The sequence below is a fragment of the Amphiura filiformis genome, chromosome 19 (genome assembly GCF_039555335.1).
Source record: "Amphiura filiformis chromosome 19, Afil_fr2py, whole genome shotgun sequence".
Lineage (NCBI taxonomy): Eukaryota > Metazoa > Echinodermata > Ophiuroidea > Amphilepidida > Amphiuridae > Amphiura > Amphiura filiformis.
The window spans coordinates 32,984,507-33,007,563 of NC_092646.1; the positions used below are offsets into that span (position 1 = coordinate 32,984,507).

The 23,057-nt window shown below is 38.5% G+C and overlaps 3 protein-coding genes across 5 annotated transcripts in view; 1 reads left to right on the forward strand and 2 right to left on the reverse strand.

The window, feature by feature from the left end:
* LOC140141193 (uncharacterized) overlaps positions 1 to 23,057 on the reverse strand; it is a 66,518-nt gene that overhangs the window by 15,286 nt on the left and 28,175 nt on the right. Inside the window, exon 1 of one of the 3 annotated variants that reach the window (XM_072162993.1) lies at positions 532 to 640. The exons of 1 other annotated variant lie outside the window; for it this stretch is intronic. The gene's annotated coding sequence lies outside the window, so the exon portion shown is untranslated. Of the gene's footprint in view, positions 1 to 531; positions 641 to 23,057 lie in introns of those variants that run through there. One more of the 3 variants, XM_072162990.1, reaches the window with a different exon arrangement.
* On the forward strand, positions 7,543 to 22,808 carry LOC140140508 (uncharacterized). Its single transcript, XM_072162267.1, has 3 exons — positions 7,543 to 7,605; positions 20,171 to 20,290; positions 21,461 to 22,808. The coding sequence occupies exons 2-3, from the start codon at positions 20,253 to 20,255 to the stop codon at positions 22,806 to 22,808; spliced, it is 1,386 nt and encodes a 461-aa protein (XP_072018368.1). The 5' UTR covers positions 7,543 to 7,605; positions 20,171 to 20,252.
* LOC140140507 (uncharacterized) lies at positions 17,801 to 19,489 on the reverse strand. Its single transcript, XM_072162266.1, has one exon. It carries the CDS (start codon positions 19,487 to 19,489, stop codon positions 17,909 to 17,911), a length of 1,581 nt encoding a protein of 526 aa, XP_072018367.1. The 3' UTR covers positions 17,801 to 17,908.

Sequence of the window (23,057 nt, forward strand, 5' to 3'; positions counted from 1 at the left end):
CAAGTTTGTTATTAGTGCACGAGGACAAGTGCCAATTGCGTTGATATCACATGCGGGCAGTCTCACGAGGTCGAAATTGTAACCCACGTTCTCGAATCTAAACGCTGATTGGTTTATTCCATTACGCGTATTCGAAATTTCGAATACACGTATTAGTACACGTTATGAACTGCTTAGCCAACCATACACTCCTGGTGGAGTCATACACGCAGGATGTGGTATTTCTAAAGCTTTCTAATAAACGTACTTCCCCACGACTGGTGGATTCCTACACCTACTTATCATGCTTAAATACAAAATATTAATTTTATATGTTATAAAATAGCCCTTTGTCTGATCATGCTGGGGGATAGTACTTCCCAAGGCCAAGTATAAGTTCCATAGCCGAGGCGATTGGCATGGGATTATGGGATGGTCTGATGATCATCATGAATGATCGGCGCGACGTAGCATTCAGATGAATATAAATAATAAATAAATATTTATAAAGCAAATTAAACTCATCAATTATCAAACAATTCATATTCAAACCTTTTTACGTCAGCAGGTTTTCTTATCCAAGACCCAAGCATGCAAGTAAGTTAGTAAGCTTATAAAAATCATTCATAAAAATCACCACATCATGTCAGCACATATCGGCAAGGTCATCAAGCACACTGCACACTGACACTGGTCATCAAGCTTTAGCCTACCTCCGTCAGGCCCTATCGCGGCGGCGTCCTACTTTACCCACAATCCTGTTCGTTTTTACCCATAATCCTGTTCGGCCGCGAATAGGGCCTGACAAAACTTGTGTGTTAAAAGTGTAGCACTTTCTGGCAGGATTCCTGCCATTTGAGCGTGCGCAGTAGTGTCCTGTTTTGTCATAAATATCAGCGGTACAGGTTTATTGTGCCGGGATCGGGTCATCACACACTGACACACGCGTGAAGTTGTTTACATAAACTGTGTCATTGGTCATCGTAATTTAACAATTTAATCATGTATTTCATGCATTATCTTGGAGGAATCGTGACATTTATTTGTTCAGAATAACTTCATCATCAGTAAAAGGCATGCAGAACCGGCCGGGTAAGGGCTTGTGTTTTCAGACTCGGACATGATCATGTAGGCCCGGGCATGTATTGTCATGATTGTAGGCCGAATGCAAGTTTTCATCTACCGTCAACTTTATAATCAGGTATTAATTATGGATGATATCTTTGTCAAACGACCTGCATAGTTAAGCATGCCTGATCTTCAAGAAAGCTTATGCACAAGCATGCAATATTATCGGGTTTCTGATGCCTGGCCCTGAGCATGCTGACTGCTGAGACTGATCATGCCGAGGCCGCAGGGTGTAAAAATCTTTACTCACAAAACTGAGTATAAGCTTCAGCTTATAATAAATTACTTTAAAACGGGGAAGGATTTAGGGCCTATGAATATGATGTCATCCCGGATGTTATGTGTTTGTCTAGACCGACTTGTTTTCAACAAATATATTATTGGTGTCCATAGTTCTACCATTCAATTTGTGATGTGGCAGTGAGTAGATGTCAGTGACATGATTGACTGCGCATTTCATTGCATTTGGGCGCAGCTTCAAGTTCAAATAGCTAGCGTACCATGAAATTGCTGGCACACGAGTAAGGACACCACATAGATTGCTGATGTGTAAGTTAAAATAGCCTTCTCAATGCGTTGACATCACTGACACATGGGTGAAAAATATAGCCTAGGACAGGACTCTTTATACTATAGTGTCTGTGACTACTAATGGCCTAGGCCTAGTAGGCCTATATACATGATTTATTGATATTGTTAAAACTGTCTATGATATGTGATGTACAACTGCACAGCTAGGCCCGACATGTAGGCCTGCGGCTGAAGGCTACTGAAATTCAAATGATTTTTGGAGTTCTTGTAGTTCACATGTATGCACTAATATGAAAGTGAAACTTGTGTCACGATCATCGATCAATGCTCAAACAATTAAATTTGTAGCCCCTAGGCAGCAGGCTAGCCGAGTGTTCATAACATACTTTAAAAGGTCCGTTCATACTTCCACCGCATTTGCGATGCGTTGCTTTGCGATGCGGTGTGGTGCCGCACTGCATCGTACTGCAAACTACTGCATTGCGGCAACGCACCGCATCGCAAAGCAACGCATCACAAATGCGGTGGTAGTATGAACGAACCTTAAGGTGTGGGTACTGTGGATCTGGTCACAAGAACTTTCTCGTTTCCCTTGGAACTAATACCCAAAAAGTGAGCGCTCTAAGTCTAATACTAGAGCTAGCCTCAGCTAGGGCTAGGCCTATGTCACACCTTTTTATGGTACGGTACATCTACCACCGCATTTGCGATGCGTTGCTTTGCGATGCCGATACATCGATTATTTTTTGCCGCAACTCGTCACATTTCCAAGTTAAAATGTATTTAACTTCATTGCGATACCGCAATGCAGTAGTTTGCAGTGCGATGCAGTGCGACAACGCACCGCATAACGCGTCGCAAATGCGGTCAATGTGAGCAGACCTTTATCATGAAGGTCCGTTCATACTACCACCGCATTTGCGATGCATTGCTTTGCGATGCGGTACGGTGCGGTGCCGCACTGCACATCATACTGCAAACTACTGCATTGCGATATCGCAATGAAGTTAAATACATTTTAACTTGGAAATGCGACGAGTTGCCGCAAAAAAGTAATCGATATATCGATATCGCAAAGCAACGCATCGCAAATGCGGTGGTAGTATGAACGAACCTTAATTCTAGAGTAACAGGCGTACATAGTTCAATAAATATCCACGAATTATAAAGCTTATTTCCAAAATTTCAGCTGAAATTGACATGTGAGTTTACGTAGTAAATTACAGTACCAATAAGCTACGTACTGCGAAAATGCAAAATTGGACAATATCGTGAGCTTGTCAAACAAATCTGCAAGAAAGCTGAAGAGCACGCAATCATGTGATGGAGTATCAGGTAATTCAGGTTTCTGATGGTATACAAATCTCAACTTGGGGATGAGGCTGTCAATCGGGTCATAGACCTTTAATATGTCAATTGCACAAGATACGGTATGTGTTTTAAGGGTTTAAAATGGAACTTCTAGCACTTCACTATGCACTAGTGGTCAACTTGCACAAGTTGGTGGTGGTGCAATTCCACCCATAGTGGCTTAGGTTCCGTCTTCTATCCTTTTTACGTGCCTGATGGATGGTCATATATCTACGGAGCCCCCGAAGTGACATGAAAGAAAATCTCAGACCCGAGTTAGTAAGTTGGGGCCCGAGTTACTATCTCGGACCCTGGGTTACTAAAACGGGCCCCGAGTTACTGAGTCGGAGCCCTGAGTTACTATCGCGAACCCGAGTTACTAAGTCGGGGCCCGACTTAGTAACCTGGGGTCCGAGATAGTAACTCAGGGCCCTGACTTACTATCTCGGACCCCGAGTTACAGAGTCAAGGCCCCGAGTTACTAAGTTGTGCCCGAGTGACTAAGGCGGGCCCGAGTTACTAAAGCGTTGCCCTGAAAGAGGAGCATCTGAAGGGGTTGGAGTGTTGTTGTTTTTGTCACTTTGTATGATCAGGGAAGTGGTGATAATTGTAAGAGAATTAGAGAAGAGTCAATCTGGTCACAACATTAATGATTTCTTGCATGTTTTTAATAATAAATGCTACTTTTTCTTTGTTATCATTAGTGGTGCAGTTTGATCCGGTTGTGAAGTGTACACTTTTTATTGTTTATTTCTTAATCATAAAAACTTAGAAAAAGATAAAAACAGGGGTTTTAATTCTTGTTTGTTTTTTTATTTCCTGTACTTGAGACTGGTGGGGGAAAAGACACATGACAGAGATGTAAGCCACAAAAAAACTCCTGTGAAAGGCATGAAAATGCCCCGAAGAACCAAACCAAAACAAACCCAGGAAATTTCCCGAAAACTTACATCTCTGGTACAAAGAGAATAACCACCAGCCCCTGCTCTTAATCAACTACTGCTCATACAATCAAATCACACATTATGAAAGTTATTTTAAAATTAAATACCGGTACATGGAAATGATCTGTGTCCAGAAGAAAGTGAATGCACAAGAATGCACATGGCAAGAAGCACGGACAGCCAAAAAGCTGGGAAATGACAAACACAGATCAACCCAATAGTTGCATTGACATAATAATAAGGCTGGCATTTTTGGGCAGGCTCATGGGTACCCGCCTGAGATTACACTGCCCGGGTTCCCGAATTTTTTTTTTTTTTTTTGGTTTTGTAGTGTCCCTGGACCTAGACCTAAATGCTAGGATCATTCAAGGTTGACCAAAAAAAATTTTGCACAATGTTTTGTGCATTTTTCAAATTCAATGCATTTTGATATCATTAATAGAGTATGACATGAAAACAAAGTATCAATTTTCATATTAAAAACACAAAACATCATGCAAAAAATCTTTGAATGATCCTAGCATTTAAGTCTAGGTCCAGGGACACTACAAAACTGAAAAAATAAATAACTTTTTTTGCAATTTCGTTACCCGCCGAAAAATGTGCCGGGTACCGGGCAGTGAATTACCCAAAATGACACCCTACATAATAAACAACAAAATCATGAAGAGGAATCAATATTCATAAGAAAACAACACCCGCCCAAGGTGTTTTAATTCTTGTGACTCTACATGTATTGTGATTCACAATGTATGGATGTAGAGTTACAAGAAATATAACACCTGTTTTTGTGACTGAACATCTACAATGGGATTGGTGGCAATTTTTTTGGAATCTTTGATATAAAATCTTTAACTTCCGATTATGAACATGAAATCTGCCATAGTCTTGTTGGACTTGGATTCGAGTCTAGACTCAGACACAAATGAATTCGGAAGTGGCTGACTGACCTGGATACAAATGGAATCACTCTGACTCAGATGACTGAGATGAAGTGGACTTGGATAAAAATCTGACCCAATCTTTTATTTCATTTATTTTTGATGAACCCCAGTGGTGGTGCCACGGGGGGGCAAATGCCCCCAGTCAGAACTCTTGCCCCCTGTTGCCCCCCAGAAAAACCCAAAATTACGAAAATTTCCACTTTTTACAGTAATTTTATGCGCATAAACTTTGTTGATTTTGCCCCCTGAAATTCACTTTGCCCCCTAATGCCCCCGAAAAAAATTTCCTGGCGCCGCCACTGATGAACCCTGCACGATACTGTTAAACAGGAAGCCCCACTTGGTCAGTTCACCACAGAAGAACTGACTTACACCTGTTACTTTAATGACAGACAGAACAGAATTTACATGGATAAATTTTAACCTTGACTAATTCCCTAAGGAACTTGAACCAAAAGTGGGGCTTCCACTTTAACATCAGTAAGGAAAAATACGATATGAATTTCACTCTTGGAGGAATGTGAAGAGTTACAAAATCGCTCTCTTAAACAATGATTGTGAATGTTACAATTGGTCTTTTTCATATTTTCAGTTCAGCAAAATGCCAGCACCCATTGCTTGCTAATCATTCATCTATTGTTGCTGTCTCAGGCAAAACTTGTTATAGTTGAAATCCATCTTCTTGATCTGTAAATTTAACAACAAAAAGGAACGCTAAATCAATAACAGTAAAGAATATTGATATGCAATCATGTACAGTATTACAGCATGTTGGCTTTCAAAATCGTAACACATTCCAATTTCAAAAGTTGTTGAAATATGCATAAAAAATTGCTTGATTGGCGTAACACAATTTGGAGGTTAGTTCTGTGATTAGGCTTGGAATTGTTACTCAAGACTAGAGAACAATTAATTTTTTACGGTACTTTACAATTTCAGTGGCAACCTTTTGCCTAATTCTCAGTATTTTTTTTACTTGCTTCAAGTTTGATAGTTTCACATCAGTTGGGCCTACTTTCAGTGTGCCACCTCCAACAGACCACCATTGTATGTGTACGCTCTGCGGCTGCAGAACAAAATACAATTGTTGGAGTGGTGCTACGCGGAAAGAGTGCCATTCAGAGTCATGTCACTGCCTCTCCGCGGTGTGCCGCTCGGCTTGCAGACAATTACAAACGGCATGATGACGCGTCATGCCACTCCGCTCAGCGGCTAGTGGCAGAAAGTATGAAACCAGCATAAGGCAGAAAAATAAGACTCATCAAGCACGCTTGTTGGGCACAGTGCTTACGCTAGAATGTAATGCGTGACTGGCGAACGCTTATGTGAATTTACGCAAGTTGCGTGAGTTGGGACTCTATTGACACACGCAGTAACAAAACCCGAATAATTTCCACCTTTATACGCCGAACAAACTTTAGTGTTGATGTTGGTGTTAGTTTTTACCATTTAACCTAGGCCGGTCTTTTAATTCACTGAGCATGCATGTTGCATGGCATGTTTGACTGTCAAGAGCTGACAGTTGAAGTCTGAATTGTGAATGCCTAGCTAGACAGACAACAATGCATGCCATTGTATTGTGATATTTTAGTGATTTGCTTTTGAACGATGCACACTCCCATGCTCCAGTCATGTCTTGCCAGTTACCAGCAGTACAACACTCAACACAGTACACAAAATTAAGTACACTTCTGACCGAGTAAACTTACCACAAACGGCACAAATCTCAGTATTCACCCGGTCCCGGGTATTCACCCATGATTCTAGCGGATCTCTATGTGATGATGTTAGGTTGCAGATGCCATGAATGTGCAGGGCGGTGGATGTTGTGACGATCAGGCTCATTCATTTCACATTTTCAGGAGCTCGAGTGGCACGAGTGCACTTCAGCATAGGAGGCCTGGCATCATGCAGTTTTCAATACACATTAATTATGTGCATAGCATGCATGCATAGTGCTGAGTGCCAGTGGTACTGATCCCCGGTTACGATATTTGTCCTTATCAAATATACGTAAAATTGAGCACTGTATATGCCCAAGTGGAGTCCAGGTGTGCCCACTTACTCAAAGTTTCTACATGCTTCATTGAAAGTCAAGAAATATTAGTAAAAGTTATTTTTTTAGGGAAATTACATTCGAAATTTACATCTAAGCGACAGATAAAATAAACTGAGCCAGTGCATCGCCGACGTGAATTTCGGTCTTATATGCTTGAAAAATCCATATTCATGAGGTGACGTTTCATGACGTAGGGTCAAATTCTACTGCTACACTCTATGCGCTATATTTTTGTCAGTCTCCGAACCGGCACAGAGAAGCGGCCGTGCGCATAGGTTAGGAGACTGACGGATTTAGTCTAATCAAGCTTGCGGTTGATTTACCTCATGAAGTAAAACGCACAGATCCAGCTCAACCAACTTTCATATTGTTAAAAATTACGGTGTGGACATTTATTCTTTTAATAGGTAACTTAATTTTTTTAAACAAAAGGAATAGATTTGTTGTTTTTAAAGTAGTAAATAAACAATTGATCTATCCGAACACTAATATTATGCGATTTTAACCATAAAAATTGTTCAATTGAAATATTTTATTGAATATTAAAAAGCAGTAGCACAAGGAAGGCACGTTACAATTTACACTACCAGCGCTGGTTTTTATCTGACAGCTGTTTGCGTACGTGTAAACAAACTCGGGAGAGGAGACGAGACAATGATGAACTAAACCTGTAAGTTTACATTTAAAATATTTAATAATAATTAATATTATTTCAAAAGCACTCAGGCAATAAATATGAGTCAGGATTAAGGGACCGTTCACAAACCCCGGGGGAGGGGGGCACCGTACTTTTAGTGGCAGTACAAGATCATGTCAGAAATTAATATTTTGTTCTGGGTCTGATTATTCGGACTAGTGGCAATGGGGACTAGTCACGATTATCGCACTTTCAGTTTTGAGAAAATGATGTCAAATTTTTACAAGCCGACGACGGATGTCGGCTTGTTCTGTCTCTTCTCAATTCTTTCTTCTTTACACAGCCGTGACGTTAGTCACGGCTGTGTCTTTTTTCTTACAGGTTCTTTCTTCTTCTTTCTTCTTCTTCTTCTTCTTTCTGCCGACCACTACATTTGCTCTAGCACTTACATGCTTACACTGATTTTGACCTAACTTGGTCACAACCATCATTGACCATGCCCCTACATGTCATATGAAACTCGTGGGGTCAAAGGTCACGCAGGGGTCATAGGGGTCAAAACGTGATTTCAACTCAAAATGCTTCTTCTCTCACAGATTACGTAGGAGAGTTACACCACTTGCACACATGCATTGTTATTATCCAGTGTCTATGGGGTCCTCACAGATTTGGGGTCAAAGGTCATTAAGGGGTCACTTCCGGTATAAAACGAAAAAACTTCAAAAATTTTATTTGCTAAGAAAAACATAGGACAGTAAAGATATGTTCACACATAAATTGTTGTTACCCTGTGTATATGTGGTATTTTTTATTTAGTGTCAAAGGTCATTAAGGGCCACTTCCGGTATAAAACGAAATAAATTTAAAATGCTTCTTCTCCCACAAATTACGTAGGACAGTGACACCACTTGCACACATGAATAGTTATTACCCAGTGTCTATGGGGTCCTCACAGATTTGGGGTCAAAGGTCATTAAGGGTCACTTCCGGTATAAAACGAAATACCTTCAAAAATTTTTTATTAGCTAAGAAAAACAAAGGACAGTAACAGTATGTTCATATATGAATTGTGGTTACCCAGTGTATATGTGGTATTTTTTTTATTTTGGGTCAAAAGGTCATCAAGGGGTCACTTCCGGCCTGAGACGAAAAACCTTCAAAATGCCCCTTCTGCCACAAGTAACATGGCATAGTGATGCCACATGCAAATGTACATTGACACTAGCCAATGTCTATGGGACTTTCATATATTTTGGGGTCAAAGGTCAATAAGGGGTCACAACACGGCTGTGTTCGTGGTCTTAGACCACAGCTAAGTCTAGTTCTTCTTTCTTTCTTCTGGCAACCAATCAACTGCATCTAGCTTCGCAAAGGATTGACAGATTTCAACCAAAGTTGACCCAAATGACCACTGGGCTAGGCCAAACCTTCCATTTGACTTTGACCTCGCTGTGACCTTTGACCTAGCTATAATGGTCAAAAATGTGATTTCACAAAAAATGCTACTCCTTCCACAAATTTCATGCAATGATCATGTGACTCATGCATATGAATCAACATGTGGCAGTGCTTAAAACTTCCTAAAAAGAATTGAGGTCAAAGGTCATTAAGGGGTCATTTCCGGTCTGAAAGCTAAAAATATTCAAAAAATCACTGTCTTTACAAAATATATAGCAGAGAGTCGCCATTAGCACACATGCATTGCTACTAGCCAGGGTCTTTAGGATGCCTACAGGTTTGGGGTCAAAGGTCATTAAGGGGTTACTTCCGGTCAAAAACCAAAAGTGTTCAAAAATTTTTATCTCAAAATGTAAACAGACCAGAATAATATAACCAACATACATGAATCAGTGTTACCTGATGTATGCATGGTATTTTTATTTTGGGGGTCAAAGGTCATTAAGGGGTCACTTCCTGTTTTTAGCTGAATAACTTTAAGAATTTTTATCTCAAGAACTGAACATGTTAGAATTTTTAAATTAAAATTGAAACAATGCATTTTGTCGGTGTACATAAGGGTTTTTTTACATTGAGGTCAAAGGTCATTAAAAGGGTCAAAAGGTCAATCAAAAATTTTCAAAAATCAAAATCCATGTATAAGTTCCGATTAAGCTGAAATTCACCAGGAATATTTCTTATGACATCCTAAGCACAGTGCAAGAGCAGTTGACCCCATCCGTAACCCAGGTGTCAAGTTATAGGGGTCAAATTATGGCTTGTATTCAGCGTCTGTTGACTCTAGTTTCTTCTTTCTTCTGGCAACCAATCAACTGCATCTAGCTTCGCAAAGGATTGACAGATTTCAACCAAAGTTGACCCAAATGACCACTGGGCTAGGCCAAACCTTCCATTTGACTTTGACCTCGCTGTGACCTTTGACCTAGCTATAATGGTCAAAAATGTGATTTCACAAAAATGCTACTCCTTCCACAAATTTCATGCAATGATCATGTGACTCATGCATATGAATCAACATGTGGCAGTGCTTAAAACTTCCTAAAAAGAATTGAGGTCAAAGGTCATTAAGGGGTCATTTCCGGTCTGAAAGCTAAAAATATTCAAAAAATCACTGTCTTTACAAAATATATAGCAGAGAGTCGCCATTAGCACACATGCATTGCTACTAGCCAGGGTCTTTAGGATGCCTACAGGTTTGGGGTCAAAAGGTCATTAAGGGGTTACTTCCGGTCAAAAACCAAAAATGTTCAAAAAATTTTTATCTCAAAATGTAAACAGACCAGAATAATATAACCAACATACATGAATTAGTGTTCCCTGATGTATGCATGGTATTTTTTATTTTGGGGGTCAAAAGGTCATTAAGGGGTCACTTCCTGTTTTTAGCTGAATAACTTCAAGAATTTTTATCTCAAGAACTGAACATGTTAGAATTTTTTAATTAAAATTGGAACAACGCATTTTGTCGGTGTACATAAGGTTTTTTTTACATTGAGGTCAAAGGTCATTAAAGGGGTCAAAAGGTCAATCAAAATTTTCAAAAATCAAAATCCATGTATAAGTTCCGATTAAGCTGAAATTCACCAGGAATATTTCTTATGACATCCTAAGCACAGTGCAAGAGCAGTTGACCCCATCCGTAACCCAGGGGTCAAGTTATAGGGGTCAAATTGCGGCTTGTATTCAGCGTCTGTTGACTCTAGTCTATTCTGTATTGTTTGGTAATAATGTCTTTTGCCAATAGTATGTTTAAAGTTGTAATTTTGTGTTTTTGATCGCAAAGATCGGATATTTTCGCTTCGATTCAATTCTGAACCCTTCAGATGCCAAGGGTGCCGATTTCGCAGAACTTTGACGATAATTTTGCCTTTTGGACACTAAAATGCTTTCGATCCTTAATTTTGTTTCAACCGAGTCTTAAATTAGCAAGCACAATACGGTTGGTACCACTTTTTTATACATTGATGAAATTTAAAAGATTTTTTTTCAAGTTTCTAACCGGCGCAAATCGTTAAGTGTGTGTTTCCCATTGACATCCAAAATGGCGTAAGCCAGTCCTCAATATACATAGGTACGGCGTATATAGGACTGGCAAGCGAGTCTAATGGGGACGGGGTATCAGGGCAGACATAGACTGTAAAAGGTACTAATTTCGAGGAGCATAACAAACATCAAATTGGTGTCGTATGACCTGACATGCATGCATTCTTTTGTCGAGAGTTGACATGGTCTTTCAATTTGTGCCGAGTGTCCTTGGCAGACTTGACTATGCTTCAGTGGTCATGAAAGGATTCAATAGATAACCTAGCTCTGCCCCACTAATCCCCAGCTATTGTCTGAAATTGCACCTCGGAAGATATATTATAACAACTCAGTCCCTCAAATGATAGTCATATAACGACCAAAAGATAAATGACTGACTATCATTGAGGACTGAGTTCCGCAGTCTAGTATCAGGGTGCGTCCATATCATTCCTGCCAGCTGCAAGACTTCAGTCTTTATCATAAACATAATGACATTGAATTATTATGCATTGCTTACACCCATCAAATGTGTGTCATCAGCCCTCAGATCGGCCCTCAGGTGACTGTAGGATTAGGAACCCATGGATTCGATCCATGTATGCATGTTCAATAGAAACAAAAGTATAAATTAAAATGTACAACTTTATCCAGCTTTGAAATTGGCTTTTTTTTTAGTGTACCGTAGCAGTTTTTCTCTGGTTTCCAACCTTGAAAGCTCTTGAATAAGAAGTCATTTTGGGCCTACATTTTGTATAACTTGCTTTTCTGGCCAAAAATATTTTTTGAAAATTAAAATGTTTTTTTGTTGTTTTTTTTAGAATTTTTTTATGTCGACACTGTCGACTGTGTATAGCTAATACCAAGGGCGGATCCAGGACTGCTTCCCCCGGGGTGCTCTAAAAAATCTTATATGTAAAAACTGTGCGCGAAGCGGGGATCGCGTTGCGCTTGCTAGCGCCGCAGGGGGGTGTCTGAGGGGGATGTGCCCCCCTCAGAAGTAAGAAACTTTAACAAAATGAAGATCTACTTGAAGCGATTTGGTGGACCATTTTGTCACTATTAGTGTGTAAAATTTTAGTTTGAAAAAGCCGAAAATTTGTGAAATGACGGGCCATGAATCCTTTTCGTGGACAAGTTTTCCTGTAATTGTTGTAGGCCTATAAATTGTTTTAAACATAAGGTGTGTGAAAGTCGATTCCGAGTTTGTCGTCCCCGCCAGCGTCACTTTTTGGAAACCAAAAACACCGCATCAATTTTCAAAAATACCAAAATGATTCATTATTTTTAAAGTATCAGTGTTTTCACCAGTTTTAGCAATTGGAAACATATATTTTTGTTTGTAAAACAAATAAATTCATAACTTGGAAGCAAAACCAGACTCTTTTCTAACTTTTCTAGTCCCTACCCATATAAAACATGTTTATAAATAACATGTATGAGTGTGGCTTTAAATCAACACGCATTTTAGGTCAATAATGAAATCTGATGAGATAATGAAAAATGAAAAAGTCACCTCACCAACCTGGGAAAAAAAAAGGGGCGATAAACTCGAATTGACTTTCATGGGCCTAAATGGGCAAATGTTGAAAGCAGAAGCTATTATGGCTACTTTGTTTATGCACTACGCAGGGGGTGTCTGAAAATTAAGACCTAATTGAAGCAATTTGGTGGACCATTTTGTCACTATTAGTGTGTACAATTTTATTTTGAAAAAAAAAAATTTGTGAAATGACGGCTCGTCCATGAAGCCATTCCTGGACAAATATTGTTGTCTAGTGACTTTGGTGACAAAATGTAATAGCCCCGGAATATCGGCGGACCTGCAGTAATTTTCACAAGCTTTTGGCACCAGGACCCGCCTTCAAGCAATGCCTAAAATAATTGCAGGCCTATATAGGGCCTACTTCCGATCGAACCGACTGTACGGTCTTAGGCATGGACCAGGACCTATACTCAATACGTGCAATTAACTTTTTCCTCTCCTCCTTTTCGCCCTTTTCTCTTCTCTTTTTCTCCTTTTTTTTACCTCTTTTACCCTTTCTCTTTTCTTCTCTCATTTCCTCTTTTTGTGGGAGGAGGGCCCGCTCCCCCTAAACTGCGCCTGCTGTAAAGTTAGGGGTCTAGGGTGTTGGAAGGGGGCAGCGTCCCCTTGCCTAGGGACATTTGGCATTTCTGAACTCAATTGCGTGCGATTTGGTGCATACTTTTTCCCACTTTTCCTTCCTTCCTTTCTTTCTCTCTTTCTTTCTTTTTTTTTTTTTTTTTTTTTTTTTTTTTTTTTACGATTCATACCCGGGTGCTGCAGCCACCAAAGCACCCCCCTGGATCCAGCTTGCTTGGCTAATACCCACTTCTGGCACAGCAGTTGATATTGCCTAATTTATGTGATATCTATAGAAAACAGAAAATGAAAAGATTAGACCAGAAGTAGGTAAGTGGAATAGCTGCCCTGTGAACATTTGGCAATTTACACACAGTATATTATACTCATCTACGCATGTCAGCCACATCTGGCATGGCACTGAGCAGGATTTTGCCAAAATGTGAGATAAAAAACTGAAAATGAAAAGTTTGGATCATATGCCTCTTAAATTTCTTTACTACTTGTTAAAGCCTTAATGTACGATCTTTTTAAATTTTTAGATTTTTCTTTTTTTCTTCTAAAATGATAATATGCAATCATTATGAAAGTTCCCAATACATTTGGACACGAAAAACATTGGGAATTTGCAAAGAAACAACATCATAAACTTCACCTATCACTCAAACATCTACGCACTATTTGGATTAGGACAGCGAAAAGCGGCCTCAGAGTTAGTCTCCTCTGGCGGCCAGTTTGGTTACGCTCCCTCCACATGTGGAGGAGCGTAACTAAGCTTAGTTTTGTAGGAGACTACGGTTTGCGATCGTGGCCGACATAAAGTCATAATCTAAAAAATAATGACTTTATGTCGGACCGATTAACAGAAAATCGTCCCGTTTTACTACAAATAGGACGAATTTGACAGTTTGCTCTAAGGCTGGCATTTTCGGTCGGGTAAACGGGTATTATTTATTCGTTATTTATTCAGGAAATTCCATCAATACAAATGTACTGGTCTCCCTGGAAGACCTGATTATAATTCTATATACATGAACATGATAATAACAAGATAGAAATATATATTATACAGAATGAAAGAACCAAACATGATACAAAACAAAATGCAGCAATGTTGAGCTCAAATTATTATACAAAACTTACAGACCAATTGCATTTTTGAATTCACCCAAACTCATTGAATTAAAATTTATACGAACATTGGGAGGAAGTTTGTTCCAAGCAACTGAAGATCTGTAAAGGAAAGTTTTCTTTCCAGAAGAGGTTTTCCATAATGGAACAACCAAGCTGTTTTGAGATTGACCTCTTGTACATTTAGAATGTGTAGAATGAGTGAAGGTAAAATTAGAAGAAAGATACTCAGGAGCAATTTGTGTGAGACATTTAAAAGTTAAAATAAGTAATTGATGCTCCCATCTACAGCTAAGTTTAACCCAGTCCAGGTCCCTCATCATATTGTCTACTGAAGTTCTGATGTCTCGGAGAGCAAAACACGGGCTAGCCTATTATGCAAAATTTGGAGCTCATTTTTGTGACAGGCACTGAAATTGGACCAAACAGAACTGCAGTAGTCAAAATGAGGAAAGACAAGGGCTTATGAAAGCATTTTGACAGTTTTCAAAGGAAGGTATTGCTTTACTCTCACGAATAACTCCTATACGCTTAGATATGTTAGAAGATAAATAATTTACATGTTCATTCCATGATAGATGTGAATCAAAGGTAACTCCTAAATATTTATACTTTTCCACTCTTTCAATTTGTTCATTTCCATAGACAAGAGAAACATTGTTAAACTTGTGAAGAGCCTGTCTTGTTCCAAATAACATCAGTTTAGTTTTCTTTATGTTTAGAGTTAAATTGTTAGCCTGGAACCAATCAGCAATGTTATTCAGGTTGGCATTAAGATCATTTTGCAGAATATTGGGATCAGATGAACTAAGTAAAAGAGTTGTATCATCAGCATACATTACACACTTACAGTTAGAATTTACAGGCTCAGGCAGAGAGTTAACAAATACATTGAATAATAACGGTCCCAAGATTGATCCTTGAGGGACACCGATACCATTTTCCTTAAAATCTGAAAGGGTAGAGTTTATATTTACTGCCTGAGATCTACCACTAAGATAGGAGTGAAACCAATTAATTGCATTACCTTTGATACCATATGATTTAAGTTTAGAAATAAGAAGGTCATGGTTCACCGTGTCAAATGCCTTCTTTAAATCTAAGAAAATTGAACCTGTAACTTTACCATTGTTTATGTTATTGAGAATATGATCTGTTACATCTAAAAGAGCAGTGTTAGTACTGTGATTTTTCCTGAAACCTGATTGACATGGATTCAAAATATTGTTACATGTGAGATAATTATACAATTGATCATGTACAGCACGTTCCAAAATCTTTGAAATACAGGGAAGAACTGAAATGGGCCTAAAGTTGCTGACATCACTTTTGTCGCCACTCTTGAATATAGGAGTAACCTTTGCTTTCTTCCATTCACTTGGGAAGGTAGATGTGAACATGGATAGGTTACAAATATAAGCAAGGGGGTGACAAATTACTGGTGCAGCTATCTTCAAGAGTTTAATGCTGAAGTTGTCAATACCTGAAGACTTATTGTTTGCAAAGTTACAAATTTGATCAAAGACGAAATCTGGAGTAATGATATCAAATTGAAAATCTTCATACATGTAATCCCCAGTATTAGACAAAACATTATTACAATCATCATTATTAAACTTATCAGCCAAGGTATTACCAATAGAAGTAAAATAAGTATTAAACTGATTGGCTGTTTCAGCATCATTACAAGTAAAACCATCCTTAGTTTGAACATTAGTAGCAGAAGACATATTTTTTGGAATTAATTTCCTTATAGTACCCCATAATTTCTTTGAATCATTAATATTATTATTGATAGCATCATTGCAATATTTCTTCTTCAATGTTTTATTAAGTTTATTTACATCATTTCTTAATTTTCTAGCCATTGCCCAATCATCAGGATTATTGGATTTATGTGCTTTTGAATAGTAATGATCCCTATCTTTAGAAAGCTTTATATAATCACTTGTAATCCACTCAGGAAGTGATCCCTTTATCCTTTTTCTTTCACAGGACAATGCAAATTGCAAACTTGGTCAAACATGTCTTGAAAACTTTTATAGGCATTGTCCACATCATTACACATAAGTATCTTGTCCCAATTAGTTTTCTTAACTGTGTCAATAAATTTGTGTTCATTGAAGTTCTTAAAACATCTAGATTTTATGATCTTAGGAGGAACGTTTACTTTTTTATTTTTACGAATTAAGTATGTAAGAGAGTGATCAGAAAGTCCTAGGCTGTGAACACCAGATGAATATACCTTATCAGGTTTTGACACAAAAATTAAGTCTAGTTTTGATTTAGTTGTCTCAGTTATCCTAGTATAATCATTGATAAGCTGAAGCATATTACAATGTGAAGAAAGATTATTAATTTTACGTGAGTTACTTTTCTTACTTATGTCTAAATTAAAATCTCCTACTACAACAACATCATCATAAAGGGAGGTAATATTTTGAAAGATTGAATCCAACTTGTCCAAGTATTCAGCTTTAGAATCTGGTGGTCTATAAACAGTACCAAGAAGGATAGGCTTGGTATGAGGCAAATTGAGCTCTATCCATAAAGCTTCAACTTCATATGAACAATTATGCAAATTGGAATTTTCTTTAACAATAATACCATCTTTAACATAACATAACATACCACCATGTTGCATATGGGTTCTGTCAAGCCTACTTATGTTATAACCATCAATTTGAATCTCATTATCACTAATATTATTATCCAACCACGTTTCAGTAAGACATAACACATCAAAATTGTTGTCATTAAGTAAAATTCTTATATGGTCAACTTTGTAGCGAAGACTTTGAATATTAACATGACCTATTTTAAAACCTTTTGATAAAGAACAATTAAAATTAATAAATCTATCCTTGAAGGGAAGCTCATCATTGGCTATTCTGAAAAAGCAATTGTCACAAAACCAGTTACTTGTATTATCAGAATTGTTTCCAATACATTTCACATGAAAGTGAAGTTCGCAGTTTTTACATACTTTATAATCACAGTCTTTAATTTTACAAACACATTTGCCACACACATTTAAATTTTTTGAATTCCTAATAAAACATTCACCAAAAGAGATTTCATTATTGCAATTTTTAAAGAAACAGCAAGCACAGACCCAGTTATTACATGAATCTACCTGGGATCTATCAATACAAAGAATGTGAAAGTCAAGTGTGCAATTACTACATGTTACAAAATTAATCTTCTTTTTCTTAACAATTTTACGATGACATGTACCACAAGATGACTTATTACCTGTACATGCAGACCCATACATGTATTGATTGGGTTTATTTTTTCCAAACCCACTTGAGTTCAAGTGTCTATTATTATCATAAACACTTGTTGAAACATTATTAATATTACTTTGCATAAATATACAATTGGCATCAGTTTCTTTAGACAAATTAATATTATGAATGATATTTGGTACATGAGAATGATTATTTGGAACATTATGCACAACATTTGTTTGTTCATCATCAGTACAAATAACTACCTGCTTAGACCCTTCAAAACAATTATTATCAGTACAGTGCTCAATACTAGTTAAACATGTAGCAGTTTTGATACACTTGTTTTCACAATTTTTAGTATTCTTATTTGAGTTCACAGTCAAAATTATTTCACAGTTTTGTTTGTCTCCATTTGAAAATCCTCAAGAACAATATAACGCAAACTTTGAATCATGGAAATGAAGTTCTTTGCAAGAATTGTAGTACCAATCCTGTTAAGGTGGAGTCCATCATCACCGAGGTGAAAAGAAAGAATATTGTCATTTTTGATAAACTGCCAGCCTAGTTGTTCACATATTTCGCTCATCCTTGTATTGTATTCTTTGATCCATCTTTGTTGGTCTGGATGTCTCTGTGTTGTGATGCCAGAGATGACAACCTGAAGTGGTTTGGCACTTACATTTACCATAGTCTTTGCAAGTTGGCGAATGCGATTCACACATTGAATGGGAGAGAGCTGTTTCGTGTCATTTGTTCCTAGATGCATGATTATTATGTCTGGAGAGTCATGTTCAATGTATAAAGGTCCAAATTTATTCCAGTAGGCCAAGTCCGAACCTGGCATGCAGCGATTTATAACGCGTTCAGTCCGTGACATACGTCTTCCTTGAATAAACTTGGGAATTGAATCTCCAATTATGATAACAGTTCGTTTGGGGGTGGAGAATCCGTTTCTTGCAGGTTTGGGTGCAGTTAACGTTGGTGAAGCCTTTGTTGCAGAAGAAGATGTACATGTAACTGGTTTGGGCGATGGTTTAGGTGCAGCTTTCCATGGCAAAGGTATAGGTGGAAATTCTTCATCTGTTGTATCATGCACTGTTGATGTTTCCTCAACATCAAGTACACTAAAATAGTTGCTAGTTGGAATCATAGGGATGTGTGTCACAGTAGTAGAAGAGTCTGATTCAGGGACTTGATCAGGAACAACTGGATCCTTGGGTAAGCCCATTTCAGATGGGTAAGATAAGTTCAATCCTTGAGCAGGTCTTGGAGCTGGTTCAGGTGCTGACATAGAAGCTGGCTTTGGGGCCAACCTTGGAGCTGGCTTAGGTGCTGTCCTGGGAGCTGGCGTAGGTGCTGTCCTTGGAGCTGGTCTTGGAGTTTGAGTTTGAGTTCCAACACTGACACAAGTCGGTATATGATCAGTTTGAACTTGTTCACAGATTTGATCAGTTTGTGTTGCTATGTCCCTTGTTGTGTTGATTACTTGATCAAAAGTTAATTCAAAGCATGGCATGCTACTAGTAGCTGCAGTACATTGAGAGTGTGGAGTTGATGTGGTAGGTTGTACACATACAGATGAGTTGTGGATGAAACTGTCCTCTGCATGTTCTGTGGCAAGTGATAGCTGGATCTCAGGAAGAACATTCTCTACCCACTGTTCATGAAGGTGTCCTTGTACTGAGATATTATGAGTGTTAGCATAACAAGTAATGGTTATCGTAGAGAAGTTACTGTCATTTGGCATGTTACATCTGTATATGTGTCCTTTAGTGCCTCTGTCATCTGGACTTCCATATCTTGCATATAGTTCGTACATGAGCTGGTCATATACCTCAGGGTTGATGGCAATGGTTGTTGATTTCAGTTTGGGTATAATTTTCCACATGGCATTTTCATAGATGACACTATTGGTAAATCCACTGAAAGTTTGATGAAGAGAATTCAATAGGAAGTTCACAGCCATTGTTGCTATGTAGAGATGACAGGAGGTACCCGCCCGAGATTACATTACCCGGGTAGGAAATACCCTCCCAGGTTTTTTTTTTTTTTGTTTTTAGTGTCCCTGGACCTAGACCTAAATGCTAGGATCATTCATGGTTGATCTAAAAAAAAAAAAAAAAAAAAAAATTCAAGATATTTTGTTATTTTTAATATGAAAATTGATAATTTGTATTCATGTCATAGTCTATTAATGATTTCAAAATGCATTCAAATTCAATACATTTTGAAATCATTAATAGACTATGACATGAATACAAATTATCAATTTTCATATAAAAATAACAAAATATCTTGAAATTTTTTTTTTTTTTTTTTTTTTTTTAGGTCAACCATGAATGATCCTGGTATTTAGGTCTAGGTCCAGAGACACTAAAACCGAAAAAAATAAAAACTTATTTTTTTTTTTTTTTTTTTTTTTGGCAATTTCGGGTACCCGGTTACCCGCCCGAAAATTGCGGCGGGTACCCGGGTACAAAATTACCCGAAAATGCCAGGCCTAGAACTTTGCTCATAGATTTAAGTTAGAACATGCACGTAAGTATTACAAAGATGCCAAAAAATTGGTTTAGAAAAAAATAAAGATAAATTCTGAAAAAAGATCGTACATTATGACTTTAATTTTGCTGTATTTTTTGTATTTCAGCATTTGTTCTGCAGGGAACAATACTATAGTCAACACCAGCCCATGAGAAATCCCTGTAGACTCAACATTCAATAACCCAAACATGAAAGCCAAATACAGAATGCAGGGTATTCAAAATAGGTAGGTTACGGTACTATTGTTTAAGGCTGGGATTTTCTGGTTATTTTGTGCCTGGGTACTAAAATTATGTACGGTACTTTACAGGAATGAACCTGGATACCAGTGTCACTAGTGATCAAGTCAGAGTGGAGTGCGAAATTTGCACTTTGAAACTTTTATGGTCTCCAAACATTTGTGTGTGAGTAGCAATGGTATCTAGTGAAATATTACATACCGGTACTTACAAAATATTTAATGTAACAGCTGTTTGACATGGTGGGCTCTTTGAATTTATGGTCTAGCATACCAGTAATTGAACTGTGGCCTCTTGTATTTGGATTTTGTGGCTAGGGACTTAATTTATCAATTCATTTCCATTTTTAATACACAGTTGGTCTGGAAAGTAAGCCAGGGCAAGGCTTGTAAGGGGTGGTGCAATAATTATGTGTACCCCCGGGGTGAATTATAGGGGGGGCAAAGATTTTTGGCAGGCCAAAAGGGGGGCAAGCATTTTTGGCAGGTCAAAGGGGGGGGGTCAAGCGATTTTTGGCAGGTCGAAAGGGGGGGGCAAGCAATTTTTGGCACAGATATTTTGGGCACCGTTTCTATATTACGCCCTAAAAAGGCGTAGGAAAACGTTAGGAACACGTTCAAATATGCAAAATTTCCTGCTAAGCTACTTTCAGCACTATATGATAAGACAATTTAAGGTTTTAAATTGGGTTCCCCAAAATCTTGCATGTGTAAGGGGGGGCAAAGATTTTTGGCACATCAAAGGGGGGGGCAAAGGTTTTTGGCACGTCGAAAGGGGGGGCAAAGATTTTTAGCACGGCCAGAGGGGGGCAAACGATTTTTGGCAGACCATTTTGAGAATTCACCCCCCCCCGGGGGTACACATAATTATTGCACCACCCCTAAACATATGACCTTCTGGTAACCTACCAGGAATTCAAACCGGGCAACTTGTATTTTTTAGGATCAGGCCGCAATTCATCAACGGGAGGAAGTTTCTGCTTACCATGCTTATATAACCATGTCCAGTTTACTGGGACTGAAATCAAAAATGAACGTTGTAATTTACCTTTTAACCCTTTTAGTGGTCTTCATGCATCTAGGTTGTATCTCTCTCTTTTCGCCCTAATCTTTTTTCTAAATTCCAACTTAAAATATTAATTTTCTGTTTCCTTACAGAGTACAAGCACCTCCATCAAGAATCACAAAAAATACTCTGCTACTTCAACCCTTCCAATGCAGATACTGTTTACGATGGTGGTCAAATTTTGAGAGGTACAGGAAGCACACAAGAAGTCATCGGAAATGGAGAAGTAGAATCTCTGAAGTGCAGAAGGGTGTCAGACTGTGCCAAAATCAAAACACAGAGCAAGTAGCCCTTGTTTCTGTTGTTCCAGGAAATGGATTTCAACAAACAAAAAGCACAATTGAATGTGACAAATGCAAGAAACATTTCTTAAAGCTTTCAGCATTTCATGACCACAAATGCATCTCAGACAGTGGTTCAACTCATCAAGCGATTCATGTCCAACCAAAATGCAAATGTGCAAAGGGGTTTGCCACACATGACCCCCTGAAAGAACACAGTTATTCAAATACATTTATTCATAATTCACATTCTACATGTGACCACTGTAAAAGGGGATTTGGAAAAAACTTGTCTTTAAAAAGACATTTAAAGATGCATGATTCTGTGGATTTTGCCACTGAGGACAATTGGCAACAAACAAGGAACGTTTCCCAAATTTCGGTAGCATATGAGTGTGACAAATGCTCAAGGCGTTTCTTAACGCTTTCAGTGTTTGATGACCACAAATGCATCTCTGACAGTCAAAGTGGTTCAACTCATCAAGCATCTGGTATCCAGCCAAAGTGTAATCATTGCAACATGAGTCTTGCAGCAAAATCAGATGTGGCCAGACATGAGAAAAGGCAACATTCACTTCTCCAATGGATGTGCAGGAAATGTGGAATGGGGTTTGCCACAAATGATGACCTAAATGAACACAAAACAATACATGCAGATGAAGCTAGCGACACTAGTCAGCCACGTGAAGATGAAACGGAGTACAGAAATAAAGTAGCTAGCAGTTTGGTAGCCATTGAGTGTGATAAATGTTGGCAGCAATTTCCTTCCCTTGTGAGGTTTAACAGCCACAAATGCATCTCAGATACTAGAAACGGTGTGGCCATACATCTTGCCACCAGCATACCCAGGAAGAGGAATTCGCACCCTCAATGCGAGCACTGCAACAGCCATTTTGGAACGAAACCAAATTTAGAAAGAACTATAGATGCAATGGGTTTTGCCACAAAGGACAACCTGGAAAAAACAACAAATTTGTTCCACTCATCCAACCGCACAGTCATTTTCCATGCCATCAGTGCAGTGCATCATTTTCGAGCCAAATGGGTCTTACTATACATACAAAATAGCTCACCCAAGCATTATTTGTGGCAAGTGTGGCAAGTGTTTTTGAGCAAAAAGAGTGCACCAGACATGAGCAAATGTGTGTTAGAAATATAAGCAAGGATGACAGGGGCGTACCAAGATCCTCAGGGGCCCATGGACAAGGAGCTGTGCGGGGCCCTTTAACGACTCCTTTATCAGCACTTACGTCATTTTCGCCTTTGCTCAGGGCCCCTGAACCCTTGGAGCCCATCTACTTCGTTCAACCTGTCCATCCGCTTGCTACGCCCCTGAACAATGATGGTGGTCCAAAAATTATGAGTTGCCATCAGTGCAATAAAACGTATAAATATCAAACTTCCTTAG